Source organism: Apium graveolens, chromosome 9 (assembly GCF_009905375.1).
Source record: "Apium graveolens cultivar Ventura chromosome 9, ASM990537v1, whole genome shotgun sequence".
Lineage (NCBI taxonomy): Eukaryota > Viridiplantae > Streptophyta > Magnoliopsida > Apiales > Apiaceae > Apium > Apium graveolens.
Genome location: NC_133655.1, coordinates 232,363,831 through 232,378,966, shown reverse-complemented (window position 1 = coordinate 232,378,966; position 15,136 = coordinate 232,363,831). Strand labels below are relative to the sequence as shown.

General features: G+C 35.1%; 2 protein-coding genes across 3 annotated transcripts; one reads left to right on the top strand and one right to left on the bottom strand.

Moving 5' to 3' along the window:
• The first annotated feature begins 6,112 nt into the window (after window positions 1–6,112).
• Window positions 6,113–12,939, top strand: LOC141683522 (lipase-like). Its single transcript, XM_074488258.1, has 11 exons — window positions 6,113–6,267; window positions 6,406–6,476; window positions 6,947–7,026; window positions 7,709–7,774; window positions 7,915–7,962; window positions 8,062–8,129; window positions 9,200–9,272; window positions 9,355–9,516; window positions 11,048–11,242; window positions 12,053–12,141; window positions 12,396–12,939. The coding sequence occupies exons 2-11, from the start codon at window positions 6,410–6,412 to the stop codon at window positions 12,607–12,609; spliced, it is 1,062 nt and encodes a 353-aa protein (XP_074344359.1). The 5' UTR covers window positions 6,113–6,267; window positions 6,406–6,409; the 3' UTR covers window positions 12,610–12,939.
• Window positions 12,940–13,019: 80 nt separating this feature from the next.
• On the bottom strand, window positions 13,020–14,771 carry LOC141683521 (uncharacterized). Of its 2 annotated transcripts, none has more exons than XM_074488256.1 (2): window positions 14,169–14,771; window positions 13,020–13,930 (listed from the first exon to the last, which is right to left on the bottom strand). In XM_074488256.1, the coding sequence occupies exons 1-2, from the start codon at window positions 14,737–14,739 to the stop codon at window positions 13,176–13,178; spliced, it is 1,326 nt and encodes a 441-aa protein (XP_074344357.1). In that variant the 5' UTR covers window positions 14,740–14,771; the 3' UTR covers window positions 13,020–13,175. The 2 variants fall into 2 exon arrangements, with proteins under 2 accessions (XP_074344357.1, XP_074344358.1); XM_074488257.1 differs by having other exon boundaries at window positions 13,020–13,927.
• Window positions 14,772–15,136: the final 365 nt, after the last annotated feature.

The window sequence follows — 15,136 nt, the reverse complement described above, 5'->3', positions numbered from 1 at the left end:
ATCACAAAGACCACTAATTATTAGTTTTAAGGACCCAGACTTGCTTGGATCCTTTGGCCTTATTAAGTTTGTTAACATTTGCAGCGGATTTAGCATCAGAGTTTATGTTAACATTTTTCTTATCAGAATTTACATTATCAGACTTTGAATCAGAATTTACACTAGAAGGAACAATGGAAACTTTCTTCAAAGAAGGTTTTATTTGATAATAATCATAGTACAAACTATGATATTCCTTACAAGTATAAATGGAATGCCATAAACTACCACAATGAAAACAAGGATTTTGTGGTTTGTATCTAACTGACTGACTCTTAACTCCTGATTTTGAAGGTAAGGAGTTAATATTCTTATTTTTCCTGCAAAAAGAAGCCAGATGGTTAGAACTTCCACAGTTATGACATGTTTTCCTAGGAGCATCAGGAACAGGTTTATAATCATTGCTTTTATTCACACCTTCCTTTCCATTCCTATTTTTCCTAGGTGATTTTACCTTGTTTGCATTCTTGACATCTTTCAGCTTATACTTAAGCTGCTTCTTTGTCATTAAGCCTATGTTTACTTCAGCTGTCTTTTCCTGTTTTAGTTTGTCAGAAGTTAATTCCTCTTTAACTTCTGATTTCTCATTATCAGACTTTATAGTTACAAACTTAACAGGTTTTAACTTTGGCTTTTGCTTAACAACAGGCTTAATTTCTTCAGTTCCTTTGTCATTCTTATTCTCTCCATAACCTAAGCCCTCTTTCCAATTTTCACTACTTGGCAAATTTTGAGTTGTTCTGCCAGAGTTAATCCAAGTCCTGATTATTTCTCTTTCCTTTTCTAACTCATTTTTTAGAGATTCATTCATTTTTAGCACTTCATCCCTAACATAAAAAGCATCATCTCTATCCTTCTGAGTTTGATGGAATATAACTAACTCTTTTTCTAAGAAATCATTTCTTTTCTTAAAAGCAAGATTTTTAGAATTTAATCTTTCACATGTTAAGGTTTGATCTCTATAACTAACAAACATGGTTTTAAGATATCTTCTCAACTCATTAATATCATCAGTATGAAAAGCATAAGTAGTCTGAGGTACCTTTGTTTCAGCAGCTTCAGAATTGCTCTCAGCACTTTCTTTATCAGCATTTGCCATCAATGCATAGTTCTCCTCACTTTCAGAGTCTGAAGTGTCTGTCCAGCTTTTCTGCTTTGTGACAAGAGCCCTGCCTCTGTCACCCTTTACCTTCTTGCAGTCAGGAGATATGTGGCCTTTCTCACCACAGTTATAGCATTTAACATTGGTGTAATCTCCTCTGTAGACTTTCCTCCTCTGCCTTCAGATCTTCTGAAATTCTTCTTATCAGAACTTATGCTTTTTCTGGAAAACTTCTTTCCCTTCCTAAACTTCCTGTATGCAATCTTGGTGATTCCTTTCACCATAAGAGCACACAGCTTCATCATCTCCTCATCAGCATCGGTCTCAGGCAAGCTTTCAGAATATGAGTCATCATCACTCTCAGAACTTGATGACTCAGTATCAGACTTTATGAAAAGAGCTTTACCCTTGTCTTTCTTTGAGGAAGCTGCCTTGGGGAATTCTTCTTCAGCCTTAAGAGCGACTGTCCTTGACTTTCCTCCTTTCCTCTTGCTTCTTTGTTCCATCTCCAGCTCATGAGTCTTGAGCATTCCATAGATTTCGTCAAGAGTTGTTTCATCAAGATTGTAGTTGTCTCTTATTGTCGTTGCCTTCAAATCCCAGCATTCAGGAAGAGCTAACAGGAACTTAAGGTTTGAATCTTCAAGATCATACTCTTTATCAACCAATGACAAATCATTCAAAAGTTTGACAAATCTATCATATAAATCATTCAATGACTCATTAGTCTTTGAGTCAAAGTGTTCATACTCTTGAGTGAGTATTGTCTTCCTGTTCTTCTTAATTGTGTCAGTTCCCTGACACCTTGTTTCCAGAGCATCCCATATCTCCTTAGCAGTCTTGCAGTTGATTACCCTGTTTGACATTACATTATCAATGGCACTATGCAGTAAGTATCGTACCTTAGCATCCTTAGCAATTGATGCTATGTCTTCAGCAGTATAATCACTCTTCTCCTTTGGTACGGTCATTGCCGCTTCACCTGCAACTGCAACAGCGAGTTTGGTTGGTTTGTGAGGACCTTCCTTGATTCTATCCAGGTATTCTGGATCTGTTGCTTCCAGGAACATGGTCATCCTTACCTTCCATATGGGATATTCAGATGGTCTCAGTATGGGGACTCTGATGGTCTCATACCGACTCTGAATTAGTGTCTTTGATGGTTCCTCAGTTGTGGTAGGCTTAGTTGGAGTTTCTGTGTCCGACATGATTGTGTTTGGATCTTTAACTATATGTAAGTTAACAGATATGCTCTGATACCAATTGTTAGGTCACACACACACTGTAGAGGGGGTGAATACAGTGTATAGTACACTCAAATCGAACTTTAAGATCTTAAGTAACAGAAAACAAACTTTATTGAAACAATAAACTCTGTTACAGTATGGAACTGTTACCTCTCAGTGATGAACAAATATCACGAGAGCTGCTAGGGTTATAAAGAATAATAACTTCGATAATGATAACACTTATAGTGTAAACCCTATGCCTGTGTTTATATACTACACAGTTACAAGATAATCGCTAATTGATATGGAATATAATTCTGCTTCCTAAAATATATCAATCAGATATCTTTTCTTCCAAGTATTCCATTCTTCACGGAATTCCTTCTTCATGCATATCTCTTCTTATGTTTATCTCGATCTTCTTTCCTTTAATCAGCTACTGTCCTTATCTGATTGTCCTTCAGCACTTAAGTTCTGATATCTATCTTCTGATGATTATCTTCTGATAATATAAGTACTGATATCCTTAAGTCCTGACTTCCAGTATAAGTACTGATCAACAGTTAAGTACTGATTTATCCTGTTCACGTAAGATCTGAAAGCTAAACATAAAACATATTAGCCATGACATTATCAAATATATCTAACAAAGATGTCAATCTTACAGAAAGAATAACAAGAATCTATAGACATGGCAAGATAATTTGTGTGATGTCTAGACACCCTCAGTTTGGTGAAGCTAAAGTTGAAGAAAATGTAAAACTGGAAGCTCAGAAAAGAAGATTGAAGCAGGCCACTAAAGGAGGAAAAAGAAAACTGGAGATGCCTGCTACTTCAAATATAACCGAGAAAACTTTAGCTGATGATCCAAAGAAAAAAGAAGCACACCAAGAGTGGGTAAAAGGAATCAGAAGGAAGGCCAATTAGTCCCACTGAAAGGGAAACTGATCAAGTTCAATCTACAACTTCAAGTCAACCAACTGAGTCCACTAAGAAACCTGTTGAAACCAAGTTTTATCTCGACACAACTTTCATGGTGAGCATATCATACCCAAGGATGAACCTATAGATTGGGATTACCTGATTTAAACATTCCAGTACCCACCACAAAGAAGAACAAAAGAAAGAGAAAGATTATGAGAGTCAAGTCAAATCTACCTCAACACAAAGTGATGTCCAAGCTCAAGTCCAAATTCAACAAAGATGATCAATTATTCATATGTGACATCAAGGAATTCTCATACCTTAATCTCTACCTCGATGAGCTTGATTAAGTAAGGGCAATTGCTGCTAACACCAAGCTACCAAAAATATTAGTGTTTAGATACAAGGGAGGCAGCAAGATCACTTGGCCTCTATACAGAATCCTCAATGAAAGCCACATTGTACTAAAAAAGGTGTTCTCCACTATGAAGAAGTATTTTGGTTTCACAAAAACAGCCAAAACTGAAGTTCTCAACAGGACCAACCAAATTAGAGAAAGCTGGAGAGATCCAAATGCACTTCCTAGAATGTTAACTATCCCACATACTGGTGATACATTACATTTTAGACCTTACTCGATGATGGAGTTTATAGATGAAAGGGGAGTCAAAAGATTTTTCAGACTTGAAGATCAGCTGCAAATATCAAACAATGAAACTCTCATATAAATGCAGGATAAACTGGATCCCAATGATGGTAATGGAGTTGAATTTCATAGACAACTCTAACATCAAATTGAGGAGAATGACAAGAAGCTGGGGAAAAGGTCCAGAGTTTCAAGGAGAAATAATGATCAACTCGGGCTAAAGGAACATCTTGAAATGACATGTAACCATACTCGACTTTCTTTTATTTGAAGCATTTTGCAACCTATCTTCTGCTTACTGTGTTAATCTTATTTAGGGTATTTCGGTATCATCAAGTTAACCTGAATTTATGTCTACAATTCTATTAGACACAAATTGGGGGAGATTGTTAGGAATATGTTGTAGGCTTGATGATAACTCTACAAAACACTCTAAGTAGATAAGTTAAATGATTTTGTAACCATCAAAGTGATGGAGTAACTTACGTTTAAATAAGTCCGTAGCATGTTCATGTACACTACAATGTCTTAGAAGTTTTAGAGGTTGTTAGAAATTCCAAGCTATGTTGACTACTAGCAAGATATACAGAATAAGCTTGCTAATTGTAAATAAATAATGCATTGTAATTCTGCATAAGTGAAAGAGTATCAAGTCCTAAGGAAGCTCTATCAACGAATAATCTGCAAAGCCCTCAACGGATGACTCAAGCCACCTTCAATGGATGATTCATAACAAACTCAACGGATAATGCTGAAGTCTAAAAGAACATTCAAATCTGAATAGCAGTTGAAAGTGACTTGACAGTCACATGGGTTGATTGTACACAAATGAAATGTGGCAGCCTGTAATCAGGATTATGAAGATCAAGAAGCATTTCCTTTTTCATGCAAAACATGGACGTTCAAAGATGCTATATCTATCTGGATTGCATGAGAAAGATAAATGGAACAACACGTGATTAGACCTAGATAATAGACGTATGTTTTGTCTTATCACGTATGTAACTTGGTGAGATATAGACCAAGAGTAGCAAGAGTTAAATAATTAATCAATTGACACAGTAAAAAATAAGCAAGAACATGAGAGCATTTGTAAGCTGTATCTTTAACACTCTCAAGTTAAGTTTGTAAGAACTCTTGTAAGCAGCTGTATGCGTTTGCATCACAGAGATCTTCTACATTTATGTATATCTCTGGTGGAAAAATCAATCCACCAGAAAGTTTTAAAACATTCGTGTTTACTTACTTTGTGTTTGAATACTTGAATATTTCTTATCCGCAACTAGTTCATTCAAACACTGTTATATATATATATATACACACACACATTTTCATAAGAAGTTTTCAAAAATCCAAAAAAAACCAGATTTCCATTCAACCCCCTTTCCGTAATTCTGTTGTTAGATTATTCATGAATAACACTGATTGTTCTAGTTATATCGCCATTAGTTATTGCGATTACTACCAAGTTATCCGTAATAAAATCTGATCCAAATACGACGTATTAAAGTATTAGAGAATAAATCTCGTGGTTAGCAAGAGGATCGATTATATCTTTTTCTGATAATGTTGTATGAGTATATTAACATTATCATCGATTTTTATTGACCATGTAATTAATGATTTTTATTATGATAATACAATAAATTTGAGATAAGTCTTGTATGAATAATGTCACGGATTAAAGTTTTACACAATGTTTTATGTATTATTGTATGTTCATAATTTTTTTTTACGAGAGTAGGTCATGACCCTGCGAGCGGGCAAATTACTCGGGGGCTAATTTAATTATTAGCACCGCCCCCAAATTATCTGAGACGGCCCTTGTTGACGCAAATAAAACGAATTAAGTTTCAGAAACTATAATAAGTATCCCAGTTTATCACGTCGGAGCCCATGCCAGACTTTCCTTATCCTAGTTTAGATTTTAGAAGCCATAGCACGGATTAGATTCATTATACACATCCAAACAACTCCTTGGTCGTACTTTTCCAATGTTCTTATCCAATCTTTAACTTCCACGTGCCTTTTTTCAACCCCACGCTACATTCTTTGCATATTCCATAAACACCCCTCTTAATTGCAAAAACACCTTCAAATCTCCTGTAGATATCACAATAAATAAGGGCAATTTAGTCAATTAGTTAAATTTAAACAAGGCCTAATTGTAAAACAGTATATATAGACACGTACTCTATTTCCTTCTCACCAAGCTTCATCTACACGTTGCTGTATACGCCACTTGTGATTTAACAACGTCGGCGCCGTTAAATATCTCGCCGGAAAGTTGATCGGACCGTAACCGGATTCATCAATTGGCTCTCTCGGTACTTAAATTTAGTTTTTTATCATTGTATTTCTCGTAATTGTTGATTATTAAAACCCTAATTATGAACTTATGCAATTAAGTGTATATTTTTGCTATATGTGTATGTATTTTAACGTCTTAATTGCAACTAGTGCAGATTAATGGAAACAAGGAGGTGCTTGAGAGGCGTGATCTTAATTTGTTTAATTTCACTTTGTGTTGCCAGAGGTAATTTTAATTATGTTAATTTGTTTGATTTTACCTTTATTATTTTTGTGCTGTTGGAATGCTTTAAATTTGTTAGGCAACTTGCACATTGCGTTTTTGTGTTGGTAATTGTAAGTTGCGATTCAAGTTAGTTGTACAAGGAAGTATGGCTGAAATATTGTGCTCCATTATTCCATATTCGGTTTTATAACTTTAGTGGCTTTTAAGAAAGTGATGAAAGTTGATGTACATGTTTAAGTTAAATTTACAATTCTTTCGAAACCTTATGTCCCTTAGATAAGAGTAAGGATCTAAGTGTTAATAATGCTCTCAATTATAGAATGGTAGGGTACCTGCTGGCACTCAATTATAAGTAGACACTTGGACATGAATGAGAATAACTACTGTAGAAACATTACAGTTATTTAGGCTTCATCTTTTATTCCCAAACCATATGTTGCATCCTGATTTCAGTTTTTGAATGGTTGCAGAACTTGATGTCAAGAGCAAGCATGCTTTACCAATTTACAATCACACTCTCGCGACAATACTTGTGGAGTATTCTTCTGCGGTCAGTGACATTCCTATTTTATAATTTTAAAATCACTCAAGGTTTATGTGGGGCCAAATGTCATTGTTATCCGATTTATAATTATTAAGCTTCTCTAGTGGTCTATACTTTATGTATATAAAACAAGTATGCAAGTCCTGCAGCATATCTGATCAATTCGGTTAAACATGTATCTCTCTCAAGCAACTTACCCAAAATAAATGACTCTTTCTCAGCTTTTTTGGTTGTCGAATATGTAGATTTTTCTTTCTTGTTTGCTATATAAGCCATCTCTCATGTTGGTAATATGATATTACTGATTATTTTCTATACCACTGCTTTAGAATTTTAAGAGTTTCTTTTACCCCATCTTATTTGGGTAAAAACCATATAAACATAGAAGATGTGGATGTAAGAGGGACGAGGGGGAGGGTACCAATATGCTGCTGCTGGTTGAAAAGACTGTTTTATAGGAATTATGGCACTTTTCCCTGAAGAAAGAAAGAATGGAGGGGGACGGAACTCATAAATATGGTCTATCACCCTAGGAAATTATTATTTTATAAGTAATGATGTGGTGAAACTTCTTAAATAGCTACTTATCTGTGTAGAAAATTAAGAAAATTAGCTATTTATCGGTGTATAAGATAAGACAATTAGGTCACCGATTCATGGATAATCAACCACAACACTGCTCTTGCAGGTGTACATGTCAGACTTGACAGAACTATTTACTTGGACATGCGAAAGATGTAATGGCCTGACAAAGGTATCCTGATTACTGACTTGACAAATATGCACGGACAAGTTAAAAAGTATCTATGATAAATTAATGTTAATATTTACATTGATTATATCTTATTATGTTAAAGGAATTACAATTAGTATCCGTTTTTTATTGTAAAACAGGGATTTGAAATGATAGAGCTGATTGTCGATGTCCAGGCCTGCTTGCAGGTGCATATCCATACCATAGTGTCTTAAGGGAGAAAAACATAAGCATTCAGTTTTTGTCAGTATCTATTGAAGTCCCACTCATATAAATGTAAATTTCAGGCATTCGTTGGGGTGGCAAAGGATCTCAATGCTATTGTAATTGCATTTCGAGGCACTCAGGAAAGCAGGTTGGAATTTTTGGTAATATTTTTTATCATTTATTTGCAGCATTGTTATCAAAGGCAAACTGTTCAGATTTTTCATGAGCTGGCAATTTGACTGCATTGGTCACTGTGTACAAATATGTGATGTAACAAGACGCGTGTTTGGTTCGACATGTTATTACTTGTCTTGCTCCTTGTCCGTTTTATGTCTGTATCATGGAATATATAGATATGGGATGATTGAAGGAAAATAAACCAAACAATAATTTTGTTTCGGTAGATTGATAGTGAATCACTTATCCCAGTGATAAGTGTTAATTGTATGAAAGGTCCTACAAAATTAGATGTTAACAGGAGAAGAATAATACATTTAACAAACATTAAACTACAAAAAACATATGCACATTATAACTTAAGTCATTTCCGCAGTTTCTCTTAAATAATATGAATGGTAGTCCCTCTGTTTAATTTGTAAATGTTTTCATCTGACTTAGGAAATATCAAGTGTTGCAATATCTTTGACATTATTCCGGAACAGTGATAACTCGAGAATTTTTAATAGGTTGAAAATAAGAGGATATGTTTCTATTTTCCTAAGACTAGAAATGAAAGCAAGTAATCTTGATGAATGATGATGGTTTTTCTTATTACGTTTTAATGAAAAGAAAGAAGTTTACTTTTTTTTTTTATTCTTTCTTTTAGCTCAAAATAATAGTTAATGCCCAATGGCTTCTAGATAGTGAACAACAGTCAAATAGGAGCATTTTGAGCGATTATATTTGGTTCTTCATCCAAGAAAGCCTATGTATGACACCGTTACCAGAGAAGATGGTATCCTTTCGCCCTTAGATAAGCGAGACAAACATAAAAGATGGTTATGAAACAATTTAGGATAAGCACATGCCTACCAATTAGCATAGATGGTGCAGGGTGATATTTCTAAACAATATGTGCAATTTTGCATGCTCATGAAGTTAGATTGTAGCATGTATGTGCTAATTGTCAAATAAGTTATATGTTTTAGTGGTATTTCATGGTACCTTTACCCTCTGAACAATAAGCATTTTAAGCTGTTGTCTATAAATTGTGTCCAGTATTCAGAATTGGATTGAAGATCTATATTGGAAGCAGCTAGACTGTAATTATCCTGGCACCTCTGATGCAATGGTACGTGTGGCAGTGAACTTTGTGTTAGCAATACTTTTTAGTCGAGTAGTGTTATCTTTCTTATATTCCTCGCATGCTTCAGGTGCATCATGGATTTTATTCTGCTTACCACAACACAACTGTGCGCCCAGGAATTATAAATGCTGTCAAAAGTGCAAAGGAGTTATATGGAGACCTTCAGATCATGGTCACAGGTCATTCAATGGGAGGGGCCATGGCTGCTTTTTGTGGATTAGATCTCAGGGTACTTATATCTGATCCTTATTTGTTTTTTGCAACATATATTCTAACTTCGTGGCTTTGGAATTATTTTCCAGATACTAACATTTGGATGTCAAGGTTAGCACTAAAATTAATATAGTTACATTTTACTACTTCGGTGGTTGCTTCAAAGGCCCTTTGATAGGCACTTGACACCTCTTTAAGAAGATAGCCTTATACCGTTTAAAGTCTATGTTTGGGAAGAAAATCATAAAATCTGAATTATGTTATGACCTCTGGATGCATCCTGAGTCTAATGAGTTGCTGGATGTATCAAGATTCTTTAGAGGCTATTTTGGCATATAGTATAAAATGTTCATCAAGTTAACTTAGGATGTTTAGAAAAATGAACAAAAGGTGTTTTAAGATATCGAAAAATTTGGTGGAAGAGTTATATGGTTATCACGAAGATGACTAGTTATCAAGTTGAGATCTATAAAAAAAGTCGATCAATGATTTATGGGTTCAGATGCTGATAGGTTTTACCCAGAACCCTGCTCGAAAAATTGGATCTGAAAGTAAATTTCAGTTGTTCAGAATTTTCATTCAGACTTTTTGTTGAACACATCTTCAAATAACAAGTTCATAAAGACCCAGTGTACAATTTAGAGGACTTATTCATCTTATGATTTAGTTTATCAAAAAGTCTCGGAAGATTACCAGAAACAGTTAATAAGCGGTTCAGGCAGTGTACTACTATTTCATAATGAGATTTTTGTTATGCTTATTTGATTTGAGGTCTGATAGGTAGCCCTTCCTATCTGTTCATTGTTTCATTGCATGTTAAGTGTGAAAGATGCAGGCAGTGGGAGCAGTGTTCTTGTTTTAGATATTTCTTTTAAGTGACTATGCTAGATATTACACGGAATTCTGTTATCAGAGAAGTCGAATGAATAGAGGTTCCAACTCCTCTTTAGAACACGAAACCATTATGCAAGCTGTTCAGACCTCTTTCTATGCATGTTCTCGACACTTATTCGCCTCAAGTTATTACATATACGTCTTACCAAACAACATTTATAGAAGAAAACAAGAGAAAGAGAATAATGTCCTTGGCAAATAGTATGCTGCTTTAGTGCATCTAATGGTCAAAACAAAACAATGCTAATTTTTACCCTGTGATTTGCTAAACAATCTAATATAGAAATATGCGTGCGTACGCGCGCGCACACTCATACACACACTTAACAGTAATATACAATAACAATATTATGCTGTTTGTTTTGTTATTTCCTAATATTGAGACCAGCAGAATCCATTATCTACATTTCTGCCCCTGAATCTTGACATTTGTGCCCTGGCACAGCTTAAATTCTGCACATTCTGCTTATTATTATTTTTAATCGTCAATCGTGTTTTGACGTATGTCTTCATTCTATATTTATAAGTTGAATTTTCTCTTGCATGGAATCTTTATCTCGAGATGCTCGTGTCTCCAATTGATCAAATGTATCGGAAATAGTTTTTTGCCAGTGTTGATGTGTTGCTGAAGGACTATTTTACTTATTTTGCAGATAAATTTTGGAATTCAGAATGTTCAGGTTATGACATTCGGACAACCTCGTATAGGCAATGCTGCTTTTGCTTCGTACTACAGCGAACTTGTCCCTCACACCACCCGGGTTACAAATGGGCATGATATGGTGCCTCATTTGCCTCCTTATTTTTATTTATTTCCTGGAAAAACTTACCACCATTTTCCAACAGAGGTAATAGCTGATGTTTTTTTTTCATTTTCTGGTTCTGTAAAACTAAGAGTTATGTCATACTTAACTTTTTTGCACCCTTCCCTTATAGCTTGGTGATGGCCTCGTATGATGTCATATAATGAATATAACTACCTTCAGTTGGTTAATGATGTGCTAGGACATTGTATGTCATATGATATCAGCAGGGCTTTCTATTGATTGGGTTGATCACTTCATTTTATAGTGTAATCTTGTACTGGAGCTCTCTTAAGGCTATGGGCGCTTTCACAAGCCACACGAGGCCATTTTGTGTCCAATCTATGAATTTTATGTTTATTCTAGCTCATAAGCTCACATATAAAGTTTAATATAAATAAGCTCCATAATCATACATGACATATATTTTATAAATGATTCAATAACTTTAACTTTTTTTTTTGCTTTCATAATATATACATTTAAAACAATAGTTTTGTTGATAGCAATTGTAATCTTGTTGCTCTCATTTGTAATTCGTAGTTTTCTATTGCTAATTTTGGGTTGATCTCAATTTACCTTATGTGTACTGTTGCGAGATTAGTGTTTGCTTAGACTTAACTCACAAACTCTTGACCTATGCAGAGACGTGCTTGGGTAGTTGCTAGTTGGTTCACTTCATACATTGAAATCTAGAATCAACTATTAATTGAGCAGGCAGTATGGTTGATTTGAGCCCAGATTATGCATCTCAAAATTGAGAAGCTAATGCTGCTGTACATGGAGGCCCTTCATAAATTAAAATGTTTCTATTCTTAAATCCAAATTTTAATCCATGGTTTTTACATAATGTAGGTTTGGCTCCATAACCTTGGCTTTGGAACTCTAGTTTACCAAGTCGAAACAGTTTGTGATAGTTCTGGTGAAGACCCAACCTGTAGCAGGTAAATTCTGTAACATTACACTTACTTTTTGGATTGTAAAATGTAATGCTAATTCATGTGGGATCCTGTATTTGAATACGTAACTAACAAAAACTAAAATATTACTGGATCTAGTCCAATTCCGATGATCAAGTGCTGCTGTGTGGTACTAGTACTTGTGTTCTGTTGTATGATCTTAAATGTTAGTATTTCTTGAAACAAAATTCCTTAATATTTTAAGCAGCTGCAGACCTCAGACCGATAATCTTTTTCAGGTCAGTTTCGGGGAGTAGTATTGCAGACCATCTAACATACTACGGAATTGAGATGGGATGTGATGCCGAGGTAGCTTGCAAAATGGTGATGCATCCTGCCCTAGCGGCCTTTAGCAAGACAGATGAAGTTGGAAATTTTATCCTTTCTAGAGATCCTGTAACCTCCGTATTACAAATCAATAGGGAGATGGATGCTCTGAGCACCACAAGATAGTGATTACCAGCAAAGGTCTATCAGTATCCTATGCAGCATTGGCATGTGGAGAATGCACATAGAAGTTGTCACCAGAGGGCAGCATATTGATTACACAAACAAATAAGTCTTTAACCTTTGTATCTTGTACATATAGATAGGTATAATACCTGTAAATAAAAAGGAATTATACTTCTTTTTCTCAAGACTGTCAAGTTCTATAGCTGTGAATATATTTTTTATTGTACAACTAAAACAGTTCCATGTTTGTTTAGATTTTGTAAGCGGAAATGAGACAATTTACTCAGTATATTACATTCTATAACAACGATAATGACCAGATAATGTTAATTGTTGCTCTCACTCTCTTTTATGTACTTGGTTTCTTATAGGAAGGTATGTTATCGACTATTTCATAGCTGATTTGGACGTATCTTTAAATTAAATTTCCATTGAGGTACGTTGTATCAACTCTATGGAGTTGAATTACAATTTTCACTTGCACTTGCGATATGAAGAAATTGTGGAAACAGGTCGGGTTTAAATCTAATTAATTCTTTAGTACACAATTCTTTGCTATTGTATTGTCATTGCTTCTCAAAGGCATCAGTTTTTTCTTGGGCATCTGGATCTTCTTTGGATATTTGATGCTCATTAGCATTACTGGAACTTTTAGTATCTTCCTCCGTACTAGCCGCATCCTCCTGTGTTTGAGCCTCTGCCACACTTTCTAATTTCTTCATAGCTGTGCTAGTGGCCTCGGCCGCTGTCACAAAATTATCTTCTACTTTGCCAGACTCTGCTTTTTGATCTAAAACTTCTTCAGCTTTATCAGCAACTGATGCTTGATTCTCTTGTTTAGTTTCATGAGAAGTTTCAACTTCTTTTACAGGAATATCTTCAGCTTTGCCAGTAACTTCATGAATTTCTTTCACCCCATTTTGTAATGTAGCATCAGTAGCCTTGGTTTCTGTTTCTAGAATTTCTTCAGATTTATCAGTTTGTTCTGCCGGATTTTGATGGGTTGCATCAGTAGCGGCAACTTGTGTCTCTAGGAATTCTTCAGATTTATCAGCTTCTTTGTCAGGATTTTCAACGGATGAAATTTCATCAGTTTCTTTCACCGGATTTTTAATGGTTACCAGTTTTTCCAGAAATTCAACAGCTTCCTCGGCATCTTTTATTTTCTTTTCAACCTCTGCTTCTTCTAGGCGATTCTCGGGATTTGCAACGGCAGCCTCAGCCTCTTTTATTTTTTTATCAACCTCGGCTTCTTGCAGATAATTATCGAGATTTGCATCAGCAGTTGTGGTAAGATTTTCTTTAGGAGTAGTCTCCTCTGCTTCAAGCAAAAGACAAGCTTATAAATTAACAACAAAAAATAAAAATAAAGCTTAGGTTACATGACTGAGATGGCAATAATTATAAAACAAAATTCATGAAATCATTGTATTCTTCAAACAATATGTCTGTTCTGGCCCTTTCATCCACACATGGTTTTTTTTTCTAATAATCCAAGACAATTCAAGGAAAATGAGAGTAAATAATATTACTAAATAATACTACCATATGTCGAGTACCTATTTTTGTGTCCTTGGTTTCTTCAACTGGTTCTTTTCTCTCTTCTTCAGCGTTGTCTGTTTTTGTGTTGTCAAATGCACCTGCAACCTCCTTCGGAGTACTATATACCGACGCTCCAGATACGCCATCGGTGTTGATGGCCTCGATGCGTTCACCATCTTTGGTTGATATGGAAGGTAAGTCTACCTTAGGAATCAAGATACTTTCTTTTCCATTTTGATCTTTCTTCTCCTTTGTAATTGTTTCATCACCAACCTTAACATTCTCTTTTATCAATTCCTTATTACCTTGTACAACTTGATCATTAGTGTCTTTTAACTTTCCACCCTTCTTTTCATTTTCTGCACCCTTATCATCACCTGATTTTTTATTTTCATTCAACACATTGTTAGCCTTTGAATCTCCTACATTGTTCTCCTTCAAACTTTTTTGCTTCTGCATAGGGGATCTCCCGCTGCTTGACTTTTGAAACGTTTGAACATTGTTCTTGTCGTTGTCATCCTGACCGCGTTTTGTTGATTTGATGATTGTGTTATCTGTGGCAATATGTTTTGATTCCTTGCATCCCATTATTCAATTGTTGAAAGGTTGAGGCCAGGGAAGAGAGAATATATTATTATTATGAAATGTCTTGTTGGAGATGAGGAGCCTATATTTGGTTAGAGATTTGAAGGCCAAGATTTTGTGTGTGTTGGCATGCAAAACAGCAAAATAGAGGGTGTACAAGTTCTTTTCTTAGCAGCACAGGACAGCATGATTTAAGCATGAAAATCAGCCCCCGTGTTTGCATGCAATTTAAGCATGAAAATCAGCCCCTGTGTTCTGCAAGGCATCTGAATTAAACGAAAAAATAATATAAAATTACAAATTTGAGCTTGTGCTCAATGCGAAGCCAAACTCGGTCGCAAAGAATTGCAGATCTGTAGAATAGATAAGAATCCAATATAATTATTAAACAAATTATTTT

Bases quoted from the DNA above. Each gene is read 5' to 3' on its own strand.
- LOC141683522 (XM_074488258.1), top strand. From the start codon at position 6,410: ATGGAAACAAGGAGGTGCTTGAGAGGCGTGATCTTAATTTGTTTAATT. The intron at 7,963-8,061 runs GTGCATATCCAT...TGTAAATTTCAG, and splicing joins ATGTCCAGGCCTGCTTGCAG to GCATTCGTTGGGGTGGCAAA. The intron at 8,130-9,199 runs GTTGGAATTTTT...AATTGTGTCCAG, and splicing joins CGAGGCACTCAGGAAAGCAG to TATTCAGAATTGGATTGAAG.
- LOC141683521 (XM_074488256.1), bottom strand. From the start codon at position 14,739: ATGGGATGCAAGGAATCAAAACATATTGCCACAGATAACACAATCATC. The intron at 13,931-14,168 runs GTACTCGACATA...TTTTGCTTGAAG, and splicing joins AACCAAGGACACAAAAATAG to CAGAGGAGACTACTCCTAAA.